At 35.7% G+C, this 18,725-nt stretch overlaps 5 protein-coding genes across 5 annotated transcripts; all 5 read left to right on the forward strand.

Moving 5' to 3' along the window:
- Positions 1 to 5,153: 5,153 nt before the first annotated feature.
- LOC137580918 (UDP-glucosyltransferase 2-like) lies at positions 5,154 to 6,870 on the forward strand. The gene is made up of 2 exons (XM_068295067.1): positions 5,154 to 5,865; positions 5,927 to 6,870. Exons 1-2 carry the CDS (start codon positions 5,171 to 5,173, stop codon positions 6,828 to 6,830), a joined length of 1,599 nt encoding a protein of 532 aa, XP_068151168.1. The 5' UTR covers positions 5,154 to 5,170; the 3' UTR covers positions 6,831 to 6,870.
- A 521-nt stretch (positions 6,871 to 7,391) lies between these two features.
- Positions 7,392 to 9,018, forward strand: LOC137580762 (UDP-glycosyltransferase UGT5-like). Its single transcript, XM_068294880.1, has 2 exons — positions 7,392 to 8,065; positions 8,121 to 9,018. Exons 1-2 carry the CDS (start codon positions 7,392 to 7,394, stop codon positions 9,016 to 9,018), a joined length of 1,572 nt encoding a protein of 523 aa, XP_068150981.1.
- Positions 9,019 to 9,802: 784 nt separating this feature from the next.
- LOC137580766 (UDP-glycosyltransferase UGT5-like) lies at positions 9,803 to 11,278 on the forward strand. The gene is made up of 2 exons (XM_068294885.1): positions 9,803 to 10,298; positions 10,360 to 11,278. Exons 1-2 carry the CDS (start codon positions 9,880 to 9,882, stop codon positions 11,276 to 11,278), a joined length of 1,338 nt encoding a protein of 445 aa, XP_068150986.1. The 5' UTR covers positions 9,803 to 9,879.
- Positions 11,279 to 11,958: 680 nt separating this feature from the next.
- Positions 11,959 to 13,843, forward strand: LOC137580929 (UDP-glycosyltransferase UGT5-like). The gene is made up of 2 exons (XM_068295078.1): positions 11,959 to 12,798; positions 12,863 to 13,843. Exons 1-2 carry the CDS (start codon positions 12,089 to 12,091, stop codon positions 13,731 to 13,733), a joined length of 1,581 nt encoding a protein of 526 aa, XP_068151179.1. The 5' UTR covers positions 11,959 to 12,088; the 3' UTR covers positions 13,734 to 13,843.
- A 1,140-nt stretch (positions 13,844 to 14,983) lies between these two features.
- On the forward strand, positions 14,984 to 16,590 carry LOC137580767 (UDP-glycosyltransferase UGT5-like). Its single transcript, XM_068294886.1, has 2 exons — positions 14,984 to 15,324; positions 15,387 to 16,590. The coding sequence occupies exons 1-2, from the start codon at positions 14,984 to 14,986 to the stop codon at positions 16,291 to 16,293; spliced, it is 1,248 nt and encodes a 415-aa protein (XP_068150987.1). The 3' UTR covers positions 16,294 to 16,590.
- Positions 16,591 to 18,725: the final 2,135 nt, after the last annotated feature.

The raw sequence follows: 18,725 nt of genomic DNA on the forward strand, positions 1-18,725 counted from the left end.
TTTCCTTGCTTGCGGTTAGTCACGATACATCTTATGCAACAACTTATACATCTCTTTATTTTCTCTTCCAGATTCGGTATGAAATATTCTTTTCCAATGATCTCTCGTGTCTTCTTGATGGAAAAATGACCATGATCGTGGGCCTCTTTTATTAGTTCTCGTTGCATACTAGTTGGTACGACAATAAGTTCGTTGTCCGAGATAAGTTTGTGCAGAACTCCAGCCTTTAAAAAATAGTTATTGTGATTCGTCTTATCTACCAATACGTCTATAATAGCCTTCAGCTGGTCGTCCTGAGCTTGCAGATGCTTTATTCTGCTATGCATACTGGTTTCGCTGATCATCATCATTGGTACACGACTGAGTGCATCAGCATGGCGAATTCGAGTGCCCGCTCTGTGTTCGACGTCATATTGAAATTCTTGCATTTGGAGAATCCAACGAGCTACTCGTGTGCACAGATCCTTTTTCTGAATAGTTTTAGCTAGAGCATTGCAATCTGTAACAAGTTTGAAGCGGAGTCCAAGTAAATAAACTCGAAATTTCTTTAATGCTTCTACAACAGCTAAGATTTCTAACTCGTAACTGGTGAACTTTTTTTCGGCATCTGTCGTTTTCTTGCTCATGTAATACACTGGATGAAACTGCATGTCTTCTGGCGACTTCTGGAGAAGGACAGCGCCAAATCCGTCGATCGAGGCGTCTGTATGAAGCTCCGTTTCGTGTAGCTGATGAAAAATTTTCAAAACTGGCTTCTCTGTAATAAGCTTCTTTAATTTGTTAAACGCAGCTAGCTCTTTCTCACCAAAAATAATCAATGCATCATGTTTTGTCATATCCGTTAGAGGCTTTGCAATCAGAGAAAAATTTATTATAAACTTTCGAAAATATCCAACTAACCCCAAGAAACTCTGTAATTGTTTTAGATTAGACGGGATAGGAAACGATGACACGGCTTGCGTTTTCGATGTGGATGGACTTATACTTTGGTTTTCAATTACGTGTCCTAAATACTCAATTTTCGTTTTAAGGAACTGACATTTTTTGAAATTAATCACAAGCCCATATTCTTCGCAGTGTTTGAGTACTTCTTTTAAATTGGCTACAGCTTCGTCTTCAGTTTTTGCTGGTATTATTATATCGTCCACATATGGTATGGCTACTCCTTTCCTGGTTAGATCTCTGAATATAGCATTGACATGCCGTTGAAAGACGCTGGGAGAGTTCGAAAGACCAAATGGAACTCGAAGAAACTGGAATTGTCCATTATGTGTTACGAAAGAAGTATACTTGCGGCTCCCTTCTTCAATGCCAACATGAAAAAAACCATTTTTTAAATCAATGGAACTGAAAATACGTGCATTTTGAAGCCTGTCTAACTGATCTTCTATTAAGGGAAGTGGAAAATGATCTCTAATGATTACTTTATTAATACGTCTGTAATCGATGCATAACCGATTTGATCCGTCCCGTTTTTTCACAAGCACGACTGGGCTTGTATACTCAGACTCTGATATTTCAATTATGCCATCCTTCAGCCATTGATCGGTTTGATTGTCAATGATGCATCTCTCTGCATATGAGAATCGTCGAGGTCGTGAGTATATCGGTTTATCATCATTTAGAACTAGTCGCATTTGAATATTTGTTGACTTTTCGCTTACCGGATGGTAATTCTGTACCAAATTTTGAACTGCTTCTTTAGCCCTTTTACTTGCTGCTGGATCTATGTCGGCCTGCTGTTCACTGGAGTCATCCACATTGATTTTCAAAAAGGAACTTACTTCGGATTCTAAACATTGGGTTTTTGTCACCCTTAGACCTTTGTAGCTGATTGTAACCTCCGCTTGCTTACAGAAATCCTCGCCAAGAACAATTTCCACATCCATAAATTGTTGCTCCACTGAGAGAAATGTCAAACAGTATTTCTCACCGTTAATATCGACTGTATATTTAAATGAACCCGATGCTTTGATCTTGTCTGTGTCTTTTTTCTTTCCGAAACCGATTAAATAAATGTTAGAATCACTCAACATTGGATTATTCATGTTTTTCAGCATTGCTTCAGATATTAAATTGTACTTGCTACCAGTGTCTAAGAACGCGTTATAATTAATATTATTGATTTGAACTGGAATAGACATAAAATTTTGAGATGACGTAATTTTGCATATATTGGCTTTATCAGTTTTTGCACTGCTTGTTGGGCAATCTTTGGCAATATGTCCGAAATTATTACACTGAAAACATTTTCTACCCTTATTTTTATAATCGCAATTAACTGATGTATGGCCCTTGGCACCGCAATTAAAACATTTGAGTTCTTTGTTTGCACTTTTCTTCTGCACTGCTTGAAACTTATCGTCGTTTTTCGGATACTGCTTGGCCACACCATTGTTATATTTGTTTTCATTTTTCGATTTCTCGCGCATAACTTCAAAAATTTTTAGCTTCTGCTTGAATTCATTTATATTATTAGACCCGTATAAAATTGATTTGTTATTCACCGTATCGTCTATGCCATCGATCACATATTGTATCAGCGAAGAGTCTTCAATATTTCCGCGAGATGACATTTCTTTCATACACAAAAAATACTCCTGCAGACTTTCGTTTTTCTTTATTTTTCTATCAGACATTGACTTATGTAACTGTGCGCTATTTGTTGTTGATTTAAATTCAGCAAGAAGTGCGACTTTTAGCTTAAACCAGGTCGTTACATTTCGCTCACTATTAGCAAACATTTTTGCTAGGCCTTTTAATGATCGTTTGGCAAAAATAAATTTTTGTAACTCGTTCCAACACATAACAGTTGCCATATCTTCAAAATCTTGGATCCATACTTCGATAGATAGATTATCTTCGCCACTAAACAAACGGATAGAGTCTTCTATATCGCGAAAGTTTAAAGCGAACCTCGGAACTTCGGAAAAACTGCTTGGATTTTGCACACTGCTTCTATTTTGCACACTGCATGAATTCTCGCTTCGCACGCTTACATTTTCACACACTTCGTCGTTTTGTGACTCTTCGTCTTCACTTTCGTCGTTTTTTTCCGTTTGAAAATCGGCATCTTTGAGCAAAGAATTCTTTTTTTAAATTGCAAAATATGTGTTTCGTTAAATCGTTTTTATTGTGAGGTAATCGAAGCAAATTACAAATTACAGCCAGGTCCATATCTGACAGATTTTCAGCAATATAATTAACTTTATCATTATACAAATTGTCCGACTCAGCAAAATCATAGCCCTCGAACTCGCGCACCCGTTTTCTATTATTTCTATCTCCTTCTTTTCCAAAAATAAACTTGTGCAACAGAACGATATTCTCTCTCTTTTCCTGCCGAAGCATCTCACTAATACACTGAAAGTCATTTAACTGTGCCATTTTTCGTTTCGTTTTTGTTCGTTGCTGTGTGTGTATGGGTAACCGACGCGGTAAAAACGCGGTAAAATGTGGCGTCTCTTTTTGGCTGATGCAATTTCCAAGAAATTGTGAAATAAAATTGTTTTCTTTTATACCGATTCGACTGTTATTGAACTTTTAGCATTATTCACCATTTTCATTAAACTTTTAGAGAGACTCGTATTAGTTAATTTTGCACCTTTTTACACTCTATTTTAATTTTCCGTTACACTTTGTTTTAGGTTGAGTTCACTTATAGTTTTTTCACGTAAAGCCTCAATATGTCTGGGCTACTTCTTTACACTTTTAAAATCTTTTTCACTTTTACTTCTTTGTGTGTGTCACCTCTCTTTCACTTTTTATTCTTTTTTAAGTTGAGCCCAAATGTGTGGGTCACTTTTTTTTTTCTTTTTTTTTTTTTTTTTTTTTTTAGGTTGAGCCCCCCAAAATGTGTGGGACTGGGGTATTGTATTACGAATAAACACAGTCCCGGTTATAGTTTTATATTAATTTTATTTAATGTTAAGATAAGTATTGATTTTTAGTTAATAGTAGATATAATTATAATTAATTGTTTAACTTCTTTCGCGTTTTCGTCGTGTGTACGTCTTACACTTTCGGCTTTTCGTCTTAAAACTCGTCTTTTCGTCTTTAACTTCGTCTTCTTAATGCGTCTCTGTCTGACCGGCTTGCCAGATTGTCTCCCGCTTTTTCGAGTCAGCTGACTCAACTAGGGCTGGCTGAATAGGATTGCCAGACCATTCCCACATAAATACTTTGTGTAGTTACACATATTTTTGCAACATTAATATAATATTTCGCCTTACTCAAAATTTTATAAAAAACTCACTGATATGCCTTTTATAAACTTTTGAGTGAAAAGTTTTTCGATTAACTAAAATTAGAAACGTTTTTGTACGGTCTAATTGTCATACAACTCTTATCTTTATATATATTTTAATCAACAACCTTGAAATAAGTTCGACTACCTGCTACAAAAGTCACAATGTCTCGGATATCACAATGATGTAATTGTTCGGGTTCCCTTAAATTTAGATGCGCGACACATGACGGAATGACTGAATATATAATACAACAGGCAGAAGGAAGTTGTTTTCTTATTCTATATTCTTGATCAGCATCAACAGCTGAGACGATCTGGCCAAAGTCGGAAAGACGACTCACATACCTCACTTTAACCTATATAGTAAACGTCATTTGTTTATAATTCGATTGTACTCAGCATGAATGTTGATAAACTTTATCAATACTGTGTTCATGATTGTTTGCAACTTTTTGTTCAATTGAATGCCAAACCAAGTCAATTTCACCACAACCTTAGACAACATCTATAAACATTTTCAAAGTCCATATCGATGAAGAAGAGTATTCGAAAATGTTTAGGTTTAAAAAATGTAACTTAAAGTAAACTTAAGCAACGTAAAAAATGTCAATATGCGCTTGTAAAAAAAGCATTACATATTGTTCACATAAATTATTGTTCTTATAAAACATGAGTTTCATTGCTAGCAACAAAATTTGAAAGGCTCTCACACAGCATTAGGACAATATTATTTCTTCCCATTAATACCGTGTAAAGAGTATTTTAGAGTCGTCGATGCCAATTGTTTAAGGAAACAAATTGTATAAAATTATTTGTCATGCTGCGTCGTGGCTAAAGTCTTATCAATTGCATGGCTATATAAAGCGGGTTTAGCATACCAATCGCAAATTGTTTTCCACAGACATTTGTCGCGACGATACAATGGCACCAAATCCGAGCCAAATTTTGCTGTTAGCCCTGGCAGGGGCAGTTCTTATTAGCGGTAGTCAAAGTGCTAATATATTGGGAATATTCACAAGTATAAGTCCTTCCCACGTAATTATTCAGATGTCAATGATAAAGGTTTTAGCAGAAAATGGACATAATGTGACAGTTATAACGACTTTGAAACCGGTTGTAAATCACCCAAATATCACAGTCATACAAATTCCACTTACCCCAGAAGAAGACAAACAGCTAACCCAGATGATCACAGGCATGACAAATCAGGAGTCTAAAAACATGTTTTACACCATGTATCAAATTGCCACGCAAATGACCTTAGTATTTGATAAAATGGAATCTGTAATAATTGATCAAAGAGTCAAGGATCTTTATGAGAATCATGATAATCGATTTGATCTCGTCTTTTTGGGCTTCTTTATGAATAACTTTCAATTGGGATTGGCTCAAAAACTGAAAGCTCCTGTGGTCATTGCTGCTTCAATGGCCCCATCAGAAATTTTAAACTATTTGGTGGGTAATCCAGCTGAGTTGTCATATGTCCCAACATTCCAAATTGCTGTAGAGAAGAATCAAGCGATGACATTTGGTCAGAGACTTAAAAACTACATAGCAAGTGTGGGTTCCTTTCTTTTTGTGACATATATAGGGCATAGAAATGGAAAAATCTACAGGTAAGATAAAAAAAAATTATATTAAAGTAAATTAAAATTCAATAACACTTTTCCCCCACAGTTCGCACTTTGGAAACGATCCTACGATGCCCAGCTATACGGAATTGGAAAAGAATGTGTCCCTTGTATTTTTTGCCTCTCATGGTATTAGTGAAGGACCCATTCGACCAAATGTTCCTGCTGCTATTGAAGTCGGTGGAATTCAAATCAAGGATAAGCCCGATTCTTTACCACAGAATTTGGCAAAGTTCCTAAATGAAGCTAAGCATGGATCCATTCTATTAAGTTTGGGGTCAAATGTAAAGAGCTCCCTGTTAAAACCCGAGATTGTCCAGAAGATTTTTAGTGTTCTGTCAAAGCTTAAACAAAATGTGATTTGGAAATGGGAAGACTTAGAAAACACTCCCGGAAAGTCTGCTAATATACTCTATTCCAAATGGGTACCTCAAGATGATATTCTGGCTCATCCAAAACTAAAGTTATTCATTACCCATGCCGGCAAAGGAGGTATTACTGAGGCTCAGTATCATGGAAAACCCATGTTGGCTCTTCCAGTGTTCGGCGATCAGCCTGCTAATGCTGACTCAATGGTCAAAGCGGGCTTTGGTGTCTCCTTGGACTTACTAACTTTAGAAGAGGAATCCTTTAAAGAATCCTTACTGGAAGTTCTTGAAAATCCGAAATATGCACAAGCAGTTGGCACATTTTCGTCTCTCTATAGAGATCGTCCTTTGAGTGCCCGGGAAAGTGTTCTCTATTGGTCGGAATACGTGATACGTCATCGTGGTGCGCCACATTTGCAGAGCCCCTTGGTGCATATGGGTTTCGTAGCCGTTTATAATTTAGATGTTTATTTATTATCAGCAAGTATTTTGCTTATCTCGTTACTGCTGCTAAAATTTTCGATTAAATTTGTTTACAGGAAGATCAATGCGAAAAAATCGCAAAAAATTAAGAAACAATGAGATAAGACTTTGTTTGGAAGACAAATAATACTCATAAAAAAAAAAAAAACTTCAAATGAAACCCATTTTTTCCTAATTTCGTAATCTTTCCAAACTTATCTTGCAATGGGCAAGCCTCTAAAGCTATTAAAATTCGTTTATTTGTGAATTAAGATATTGTCAAAGAAATTAAAGCATTAGCTGCTAATTTTAGAATGGAATAAAAGTTTATTATTATATTTTGTGGTACATGATTAACCCTCTTACCCGTTGTCTCTTACTGTAGAAAAGCTAAAAGCTAAAGCTAAAGCATTAGTTTTCATAGAAACACGGACAAATTTTGGTATGCCCTCTGCAAATGACAACATCTTGTGGCAGACACAATGGGTAAATGTTGAAAGTTTTACGATTAAAGAGAGATAAATCTTATTAAGTTTATCAGTCATCTCTTTTACTGGAGAGATACGCGTATAGAATTACTCGTGGCTAGTCCCATTTGATAAGATACATAGGCTTTTCCAAGCATATGTTTGACTGAGCATTCAGTTTTTTCCTCAGTTTTGGCCAAAAGCTGCTAACGTAATGAAGGGAGTTCTTGTTCTAATCCTGGGGTGGATCTCCATCAGCCAAAGTGCCAATATTTTGGGGATTTTTACCTGTCCCATGCCGTCACACTTGATAGTGCATATGTCGGTGGCAAAAGTTCTGGCAGAAAATGGACATAATGTGACAGTTTTGACAACCGTGAAGCCATCTATTAAGCACAAAAACATAAATGTGATAGTTATTCCTTTGCCAGAAGAGGATGGTAGACGTCTGAAACATATTTTTGGCAATATGGGTAAGACCGATAACGGTAGCGTTTTGGGAATATTTCTACGAGGATTCAAATACATTGAGTTCGTGATAGCGAAAATGTTTGATGCTCTCAAGGATCCGCGAGTTAAGGATTTGTACGAGAACAAGGGAAACCAATTCGATTTAATATTATCTGGTCTCCTAATAAATAATTATCAAATGGGCTTGGTCCATAAATTAAAAGCCCCAGTGATTGGAATTTTGCCTGTACAACCGTTCGAGTTTCTTGGTATCGCAGTGGGCAATCCCCGTGAATTGTCCTATGTTCCTGCAATGAATGTGGGAGTCGAAAAGGGTGAGATTATGACATTTTCACAGCGGATCAAGACCCTTGCCATGAGCGTAGGGCATTCTATTTGGAATGGCTTAGAAAATATTGAAAATAAAAAGCGTTACAAGTGAGTTGGAAAACCTAGGCTTAGTAAGTGTAAGACTAATAAATTAATTTTGTAGATTTCTTTATGGCGATGATCCTACCATGCCTCCATTTGAAGACTTAAACAAAAATATTTCGTTGATATTCTTCAATTCGCATGCTCTCAGTGAAGGACCAATTAGACCTAATCTGCCTGGCGTAATTGAAATTGGAGGCATTCAAATCAAAGACACACCAGATCCTTTACCAAAAAATATTGCCGAATTTCTAGATAATGGCAACGAAGGGGCTATCCTCTTGAGTTTAGGTTCCAACATTCAATCCGATCACTTACAATCAGATGTCATACAAAAAATGTTCAATGTTTTATCAAAGCTTAAATTGAAAGTCATCTGGAAGTGGGATAAATTGGAGCACATACCAGGGAAGTCTTCCAATATTTTGTATTCCAAATGGTTACCCCAAGATGATATATTGGCTCACCCGAATATCAAATTATTCATCACCCATGCAGGCAGGGGAGGAATCTCTGAGGCTTCTTATCATGGCAAACCAATGTTGGCTTTACCCATGTTTGGTGATCAACAGGGAAATGCTGGCTCAATGGTCAAACAAGGATTTGGATTAAGCCTTAAATTGTTGGAATTGGACGAGGAGACTTTTCACAATACTATCACTGAGATTTTGCAGAATCCTCAATACAAAGAAAATGTGGAAAACTTCTCAAAGCTTTATAGAGATCGTCCTTTGACTGCTAGACAAACAGTTCTCTATTGGTCAGAGTATGTCCTGAGATATCATGGTGCAAAGCATTTGCAAAGTCCTTTGATGCACATGGACTTTATAGCTGCCAATAATTTGGATGTTTATGGATTACTAGGAATTTTTGTAGTGTTTGTTTTATATCTCAACTTTTATCTCATAAAATTTAGTTTTAGAAGTATTAAGAAAATTGGAAAGGTCAAGAAAAATTAAGCATAATTTTATTGAAAACATATCAAAGAATAAAGAGGTAAAGAAAATGAAAAGAATATTCCTTGTATTCCTTGTAAAAATTTTTAAAACCTACGTCGCTATACACATCGGAGATAACGGCCAGTCCCAGCCGAAAATATTTTCAGAGATTCAAAAACTCAACTTCAAAAATTCGTGACGTAATGTAATCATGTACTCGACCTTTAGAAATGTCATGCCGTTAAAAATAGCTTCTGTGTGTTTACTTTGTAATCAGTTGTTCTATTTATAATTATAGTGGTCACGGTGACACTATGGAGGTACTACTGTCTTAAGATTAAAATATTAATTTCAAATAATTTTACTTGGAAATGTGCCAAAAACTATGCAAAGCTTTTAGATCGATCTTGAAACTGACGTTTTTGTTATTGGTCGTTCTTTGCGATTATTTTGTTGTTGATAGATTTTGTGAGCCAATTGCCTTATCACAGCCAGACGACGGGAATCGTAATTTTAATCTATTCATTAAGAATGCTGATAAACTAAACCTTTTGAAGGTATAAAAAGGTTTTCCTTCGTTATAGTTAGTCGTAGTTTTCTGAAAGACTTTGCCATGGTGACCAGGAATGTACTTTTTCTGACGCTTGTCGTCTTTTTTTCGTGGGATCTGGGCACGGTGCCAATATTTTGGGCATATTTACCAGCCCAAGTCCTTCTCATAATATTGTTCACCTATCGGAAGCAAAAGTATTGGCAGACAGTGGTCACAACGTAACGATTATAACTTGTGCGAAACTTCCAGTAAACCATGAAAATTTTACCATTATACGCATTCCGATAAATAAAGAAGCGGAACGTGAAATAAACGAAGGCTATGCGGCTATGGTGCAAGGTGATAGCACTTCGTTCATTGGAATGATCTTAAATAGTTCAAAATTTATGAAAAATAGTTTACGGATCATGTTTGAAGTGTTAAAGGATCAAAGAGTGAAAGATCTATATGAGAACAAGGATAATAAATTTGATTTGGTCATAAGTGGATATTTTGTGAACAATTATCAATTCGGTCTAGCTCACAAATTAAAGGCTCCTTTAATAATATCCTTTTCGGCTCAGCCTTTCGGACTACTTAACACTTTGGTAGGCAATCCCTTAGAGCTGTCATACGTCCCGGCAATGTATACTGTAGTGAAGACGGGAGAGACAATGACTTTTGGTCAACGATTGTATACATTTATTTTAACCGCAGTTCAAACAGTTTGGTTTGCAGTCTACGACTGGGAGAATGAAAGGCGTTACTTGTAAGTAGTAATATTATTGTCAAGTCAAATAAATTTTTAAAAAATGGCATCTTGTATTCAGGGAGCTTTATGGCGACGATCCATCGATGCCCAAATATGTGGATCTCAATAAAAATATTTCCCTAATGTTTATTGCTACTCATGGGCTAAGTGAAGGACCGATAAGGCCAAATGTACCAGCTTTCGTGGAAATCGGAGGCATACAAGTCAAGGATAAACCAGATCCTTTACCCAAAGACATTGAACAGTTCTTAAATAATGCCACCGATGGGGCTATACTCTTAAGTTTGGGCTCAAATGTGAAAGGAGCTCATCTGAATCCAGAAATTGTGCAGAACATGTTTAAGGTATTGTCGAATCTCAAGCAGAATGTCCTCTGGAAATGGGAGAATCTTGAAGAAACACCAGGAGAATCTTCCAATATATTGTACTCTAAGTGGTTACCACAAGACGACATTTTGGCCCATCCTAACATTAAATTATTCATCACACATGCCGGCAAAGGAGGCGTTGTCGAGTCACAGTATCATGGCAAGCCCATGTTGGCTCTTCCAGTCTTTGCAGATCAACCCACCAATGCTCAAACTATAGTTAGTCAAGGATTTGGTTTAAGTCTGAAATTGCTCGAATTGCAGGCGGATGAATTTCACAAAGCTATCGTTGAGTTGCTTGAGAATCCAAAGTATACGACAAGTGTTCAAACTTTCTCGAAGCTCTTTCGTGATCGTCCTTTGACTGCTAGACAAACAGTTCTCTATTGGTCTGAATATGTTATAAGGCATCATGGGGCAAAGCACATACAGAGTCCTTTGGTACATATGGACTTTATATCTGCCAACAATTTGGATATTTTTGCCCTATTCCTACTGATCAGTTTAATCAGTTTATGGTTAACCAAGATTGTGTTGATATTTGCCGTCAGAAGATTTAAAAGCAAGTCATCTTTGTTGGCAAAAATAACAAAAGTCAAGACTAAGTAAACGAATAAGTAGATTTTTTTAACATTAATTGTTTATAAATGTGTCATAATATGACTTGGCATTTTCTTTTGAAGATAAAGCGTGAGAAATCTTTACGGAAATGTTTGGCGCATGTTAAAATATTACGTAAGGCTCAACGACAGATAAGGCATATCAGTCAGCGTATGTATCGTGAGCCTAAGCGAGAACTGATAGTAAATGTTGTGGTAGCAACGTGGTACCATTTAATAATATTGGCCATTTAAGAATTTCAATGATTTTAATATTTATAAATTGTTGCTAGTTTTTTGAAGAGATAAGCACGTTTTGTTCTAGGTTAGTTTAGTTATTATTTCGCTTATTGCTATGACTAATATATTTCAGTCTTTGCAGTTCTATATCAGATTTCTGCAATTAAAGCAAATAGAAGGAAGTTTGGTGGCCCGCCTTACCTTTATGGCCATGTGCCACACATTAATTCAGGGTAGGAGTTTCAAAGGGCTGAGTTTTGAGCTATATGATATCGTAGTTTAATCTTGTCTAAATTGTTTAAGCCTAAATGAAATTGTAGATGATTTTTTCAGATCAGCATTAAAAAGATATTACATATATTTCATTTGGTTAAAGAAAGTTAATCTTTTTAGTTCTACACTTCTGATCAAAAATTTGTATACCCTTTTTGCAAAAGCACAATGAATTGGCAAAATCACAAAGCTTATTTATGCCCAGACGAAATTGTGAAACTCAACATTCTCAAAGACACTTATCGTTAACGTGGAAGCCATGTTGGCTGATTGATTTCAGTTTACATTTGATACTCGACGCTCAAAGATGGCCCGAGCCAACGGAACTCTATTTATTCTTTTGGGTATAGTTACCTGTTTTACCCTCATCGGCGGAATACATGGAGCAAATATATTGTGTTTATTCACCAGCATAAGTCCGTCACATTTGGTCATACAAATGTCAATGGCTAGAATTTTATCCGAGAGGGGACATAATGTGACTGTTGTGACAACTCTGAAGTCACCGATTCCCATTAATCATACAAGTATCAATCATATACAAATTGGCATCTCCGAGGGAGATCAACAAATGTTGAGTTCTCTATTTGGCGATATGGCCAAAACAGATAATTCGAATGTGATGCTCTCCATGTGGCGTGCATTTGAAAAATTAAGTTTTATATTCAAAAAAATTGCCGAGACTTTGAAAGAACCAATAGTGCAAAATCTATACGAGAACAACGATAATAACTTCGATTTAGTCATTGTGGGTTACTTTATGAATAGCTCTCCAATGGCCATTGCTAAGAAATTGAAAGTACCATTGATTGTGCAAGTTTGCAATCCGCCCTCGGATATGACGGCTGGTCGTATGTTGGGAAATCCCAAGGAATTGTCGTATGTTTCTGCCCAGAGTGCATCTGTTAATGATGGAGAGCCGCAAACATTCGGAAAACGATTGGCAAATATATTCACGAGCTTGGGCGTAAATGCATTCATGTATTTCGTAGATAAGGCAAACGAACAAAACTATTAGTGAGTATAATAATAAAGAACTTGAAATATATGAATTATATTCCAATTCATGTTTTTTTTTTAGCAAACTCTTTGGCGACGACACGAGTTTTGGTGACTATGCGGATCTAACGAAAAATATATCTCTTATGTTTTTTGCCTCACATGCTCCCAGCGAAGGGCCCATACGACCCAATGTTCCTGGAGTTATTGAAGTGGGCGGCATACAGGTTAAAGAACGACCAGATCCTTTACCCCAAAACATGAAGGATTTCATTGGCAATGCCACAAACGGGGCAATTCTTCTAAGTTTGGGTAGCAACATAAAGGGATCTCACATTAAAGCCGACACTATGCAAATAATGTTCAAAGTTTTATCGAAACTGAAACAGCGTGTAATCTGGAAATGGGAAGATTTGGATAATACACCTGTCATATCAGATAATATACTGTACTCTAAGTGGGTGCCCCAGGATGATGTTCTTGCCCATCCGAATATTAAATTATTCATCACTCATGCCGGCAAAGGAAGCATTACCGAGGCTCAATATCATGGCAAACCCATGTTGGCTCTGCCAGTCTTCGGAGATCAACCTGCCAATGCTGCAGTTATGGTTTCTCAAGATTTTGGTCTTAGTCTAAGTCTTTTGACGCTTGAGGAGCAACAGTTTCACGATAGCTTAATCGAAGTTCTGGAAAATCCAAAATATTCCCAGAATGTTGGAAAATTCTCAACACTCTATCGTGATCGTCCTTTAACAGCGCGTGAGAGTCTAATTTATTGGACCGAATATGTAATTAGACATCATGGAGCAAAGCACTTGCAAAGCCCAGTAGTTCATATGAACTTTATAGCTGCCAATAATTTGGATATTTATACCTTAATATTGGTTGTACTTTTTAATTGGTTTGTATACAACAAAAGTTTCAATTATTTGGCTATATGGGAAATGTAGAATAAAGTCATTAAAGTCTGGCAAACAAAAAGCGAAAGCTAAGAGAAACTAAGTACAAAAACATTAAATTGTTATAATTGATAAGAGAAATAAAAGAAATTAATAACAAACTACTCTTGTTTGTGTTTATACTTCAGTGCGATTGTACTTATCAATCAAGTGCTGCTAATCACTGTATCTAAGATAAGCGTGTGAAGGTGAATAAACGAGGGCAGTTTAAAATATAATTTAAAACGTTTTTAGTGCGAAAGTTACTTTATGTATAATTAAGTGATCAGTGAATGAAAACAAGATCAAGGGTGCACATATGAGCTCGACTAAAGCTAATAAAAAGAGTAAAATTTTTTGTGGTGGGTCGATGATCTGCGAGAGAGAGTCGTTCCTAAAATCATAACAAGTAAGGTTTACTTTTTCTGTACCCATAATATCAACCTATTAGATACATTAGACGTATTATTTTTCAAAAATTTTATAGAAGTTGTACCAGATTCATTTGAGAGAAAGTTTTCACGGTGCTATAATGAACAGAAGTAATACTTAACCCATTTTTAAAGCAGAGCAAGATTTTAAAAGTCCTTTGTTGGATCAATTTTAATTCTATATTGTTAATACATTCAAGATAATAAGAAAACCAGAGTTTAAGCTCTGTTTAAAATTTAAAAATAACACTTTTAATTTGATTTCAATACTTAACTCTTAAGTCTACCCTCGCATTGAGGGAAAAGCATCAAGATCAATGTTCTCATAACGTTTTGCGATATTGTATATAGTTTCTTGATAATGGATTAGCTGGCAACAAAAAAGTAGCCGACTTGCTCGACACAAAGATAAATTTAAGATAAGGGTCTATATAAGATTCCAAACAAATTCTACAAATTCAGTTAGTTAAAATAATTCGCTCTGGCATCATGTTTATAGTTTTACGAACAGTTTGTTTAATTTTTGTGCTTATACAAATTGCACAGTGTGCAAATATTCTTGGTGTATTCACATGTCTGAGTCCTTCACATTTAATTGTGGAACTATCCGAGATGAAAGTGTTAGCTGATAATGGACATAATGTAACGATTGTTACGAGTCTAAAGCCTCCCATAAGACATAAGGATTTCAACGTTATTCACGTTCCATTGAGTGCTGAAGAGGAACAGCAGATGAGTGCAACTTATTTGGAAATGTCTCAACTTGCTGATCAAAATATTGTATCATTGATATGGTTAAATAAGAAGGTCATGCAATTTATATACAAAAAAATGTATGATACCCTCAATGATCCGAGAGTTAAGGATCTCTATCAGAATAAAGCAAACAAATTTGATTTATACTTCGGTGAATATTTCATGAATAGTCATGAATTGGGTTTGGCTCATAAGCTGAAAGTTCCGATTATACTTTCATTGCCAGCTCAGCCCTTTGATTTTGTAGGATCTTTAATTGGTAATCCCAGAGAGTTATCCTATGTTCCCACAGTGAATGTGGCAGTCGAACAAGGAAAGTGGATGAGTTTTTCTCAACGATTGCAAAATTTCTGTATGAGTTGGCTGCTGAGAATATTCATGATCAAACAGCATATGGGTAACAAGAAAAAATATGAGTAAGTTGATTTATAACTGGCTTAAATTTGTAACTCCATTTAACTTAAATATTTATTTAAAGGTTACTTTATGGACATGATTCAGATTTGCCCAAATATGAAGATCTAACGAAAAATATTTCCCTTATATTCTTTAATTCACATTCGTTAAGTGAAGGACCTGTACGACCGAATTTGCCTGGCATAATTGAAATCGGTGGCATACAGGTTAAAGATCAACCCGATCCATTACCCGATAATATTGCCAATTTTTTGGACAATTCAAAACATGGAGCTATACTTTTTAGTTTGGGTTCGAATGTTCGCAGTAGTCATCTGAGTCAAAAGGTAGTTACTAGCATGTTCCGTGTTTTATCAGGACTTAAACAAAACGTTATCTGGAAATGGGATCAAATTGAAAATATCCCAGGAAACTCATCAAATATCATGTTCTCCAAATGGTTGCCGCAAGATGACATTTTAGCTCATCCCAATATCAAATTGTTCATCACCCATGCGGGCAAAGGAGGCATCATTGAGTCGCAATATCATGGCAAACCCATGTTGGCTCTTCCTGTATTCGCCGATCAACCGCATAATGCTGCGGTAATGGTTAACTTTGGTTTCGGTTTAAGCTTAGAAATGATCAAATTTGAAGAGACACTTTTCAAAGATCGTTTAAATGAAATTCTAGAAAATCCCAAGTACACGCAAAGTGTGGAAAATTTCTCCCGTCTATATAGAGATCGTCCACTAACAGCCCGTGAAACCGTTCTCTATTGGACTGAATATGTCTTAAGACATCACGGAGCAAAACATTTACAAAGTCCTATTGTGCATATGAGTTTCATTGAAGCAAATAATTTAGATATTTTTGCCTTATTTCTAAGTGTTCTAGTTATCATTATAATGTTTTTACTATTTGTTATTAGATTGTTATTTATATTGTTTAAGGATTCTTTGGTTAATGAAAAAGAAAAACAGAAGTAGAATTGCTACCAAAGCAAAAAGGACATAGTCCACAAAATAAATTTAAATATGATATTTGAAATGCCTATTTAAACGAATATTGTAACAATTAATTTTAACAATCCATTCTTAAAAGCTAAAGGACTATCCAACAGTTTAAACCAAGTAACTTCCTTGTTTGTACCTTACAATCTTATGCCTTCCACTTTACTTTACGTTCATCGTTTATTTGTTCATACCCCACAATACAAAAACTTTTTCTGTCGACATATTTTGGCAACTTTATTACAAAAATACATTGAATAGTTTCTCCCTTCATTGCCAAATGGAGATTCATTGTCTAGTCTATGTTTTTCAGCAACCAAATGGAAATTCTTCAAACTACCCAAACGGCTTGGAAAACAAAAAACCCAAAAAAAGTGAAACATTTTGCAATAAAGAAATTTCAATTGAAATAGCAAATGGAAAAGTGGCAAAAGCAGGGGAAGATTCGTTTCCAATGGTAGCAAAATATTTCAGTTCTCTCTACAGGCAAGAGCCAAAACATGGACATGGTTAGGGGAAGAAGCTGCAAATGAGTTGTTGAGCGACTCCAACTCGTATTAATTGCTCTAAAAGTTGTACACCAAAAAATTTGATTAATAAATTTCATCAGTAGCATATGTGAATTCCAAACAGAAAAGGAACACTGTAGAAATTTTTCATCTACCATTTTTAAAATATTTATTTAGTAGTGCAAATACATATGTACATATATGATTTCTGCGTAATAAAACAAATATTCTTTGTTAAATTGCGAAAATGCAAATGGAAATATGAAAATGGATTTCATGCTACTCTTTCCCAGCCAAACAAAAAAATACAAAACGAATGTTGTAAAAGTGTGCAAATAATATGTTCATTTGATGATGGATACAACTACATAGAATATTAAGATATATAAAAAGTGCTTTTTATTTTCATGGATAAATAGAGTTTTACACTGCATTGGTATAAAGTGAAAATGTTTGTTAGCCTTTCAATTTGTTAATAGCTACACTCTTTGTTTTTAATCCCTTTGGAATTGTAAGCTGTTATTATACCCTTGCAAAAAGGGTATATTAATTTTGGTCAGAAGTGTGCAACGCATAGAACGAAGCATCTCCGACCATACAAAGTATATATATTCTTGATCAGCACGACGAGACGAGTTCAACTAGCCATGTCCGTCCGTCCGTCCGTCCGTCCGTCCGTCCGTCCGTCCGTCCGTCCGTCCGTCTGGATCAACGCAAACTCCTCCTAGACCGTAAGAGCTACAGAGCTGAAATTTTGCACGTAGGCTTGTATATACTGCAGGCGTTGTATATCTCGGATTCAGCCGGATCGGACCACTATATCATATAGCTCCCATACAAACCCCAAAGTCACGAACAGTGACTTTTCTCAATAACTTCGTTATTTTCTATGCTATTATCGTGAAACTTAATATTAGAGAGTTTACTACGCCTATAAGCGACTATGCCAAATTTGATCAAGATCGGGTGACTATATCATATAGCTCCCATACAAACGGCCAAGTCACGAACAGTGACTTTCTCAATAACTTCGTTATTTTCTGAGCTATTGTCGTGAATCTTAATATTAGAGAGTTTACTACGCCTATAAGCGACTATGCCAAATTTGATCAAGATCGGGTGACTATATAATATAGCTCCCATACAAACGGCCAAGTCACGAACAGTGACTTTCTCAATAACTTCGTTATTTTCTGAGCTATTGTCGTGAAACTTAATATTAGAGAGTTTACTACGCCTATAAGCGACTATGCCAAATTTGATCAAGATCGGGTGACTATATCGTATAGCTCCCATAGGAACGATTGGTCGAAAACAGTGACTTTTGAAAATAACTTCGTTACTTTTAACGCGATTGCTTTTAAATTAAACATTTCTTAATTTAATATATATGTTAAAGACTGTGCCGAATTTGATAAAGATCGGGTGACTATATCATATAGCTCCCATAGGAACGATCGGTGGAAAAAAGTGACTTTGATCAATATCTTCGTTATTTCCTATGATTGTAGGCCTTTCTTTCTCAAGCTTAAGCCTTTTTAGATAAAACGTTCTTCCACATTGATGGCTAATAGGTAAGGATAGAGTTACCAAAAAAGTTGCAAGGGTATACAAACTTTGACGCGGTCGAAGTTAGCCCTGGCCCTCTGGTTTTTTTCTTGCATTTATTACTCTAAATAATTCCAGATTACCAATTAATTGCCAGTTTTTAATACTTTAATTTTCGAATATTTAGTTTAAGCTGTTTTTGTTTTATATTAACAAAGCTGTATTTAAGTTGCTGCCCTTTAAATCATTCTAAAGTCCTAGAATCGTTGGCTTGGACTGGATTATACTCAAGCAAACTGTTATAGTTACCTTTATTATTATAGACTTTGACTGCGCTTAACTTTACGTTCA

The sequence above is a fragment of the Drosophila tropicalis genome, unplaced genomic scaffold (genome assembly GCF_018151085.1).
Source record: "Drosophila tropicalis isolate 14030-0801.00 unplaced genomic scaffold, ASM1815108v1 contig_845, whole genome shotgun sequence".
NCBI classification, from domain to species: domain Eukaryota; kingdom Metazoa; phylum Arthropoda; class Insecta; order Diptera; family Drosophilidae; genus Drosophila; species Drosophila tropicalis.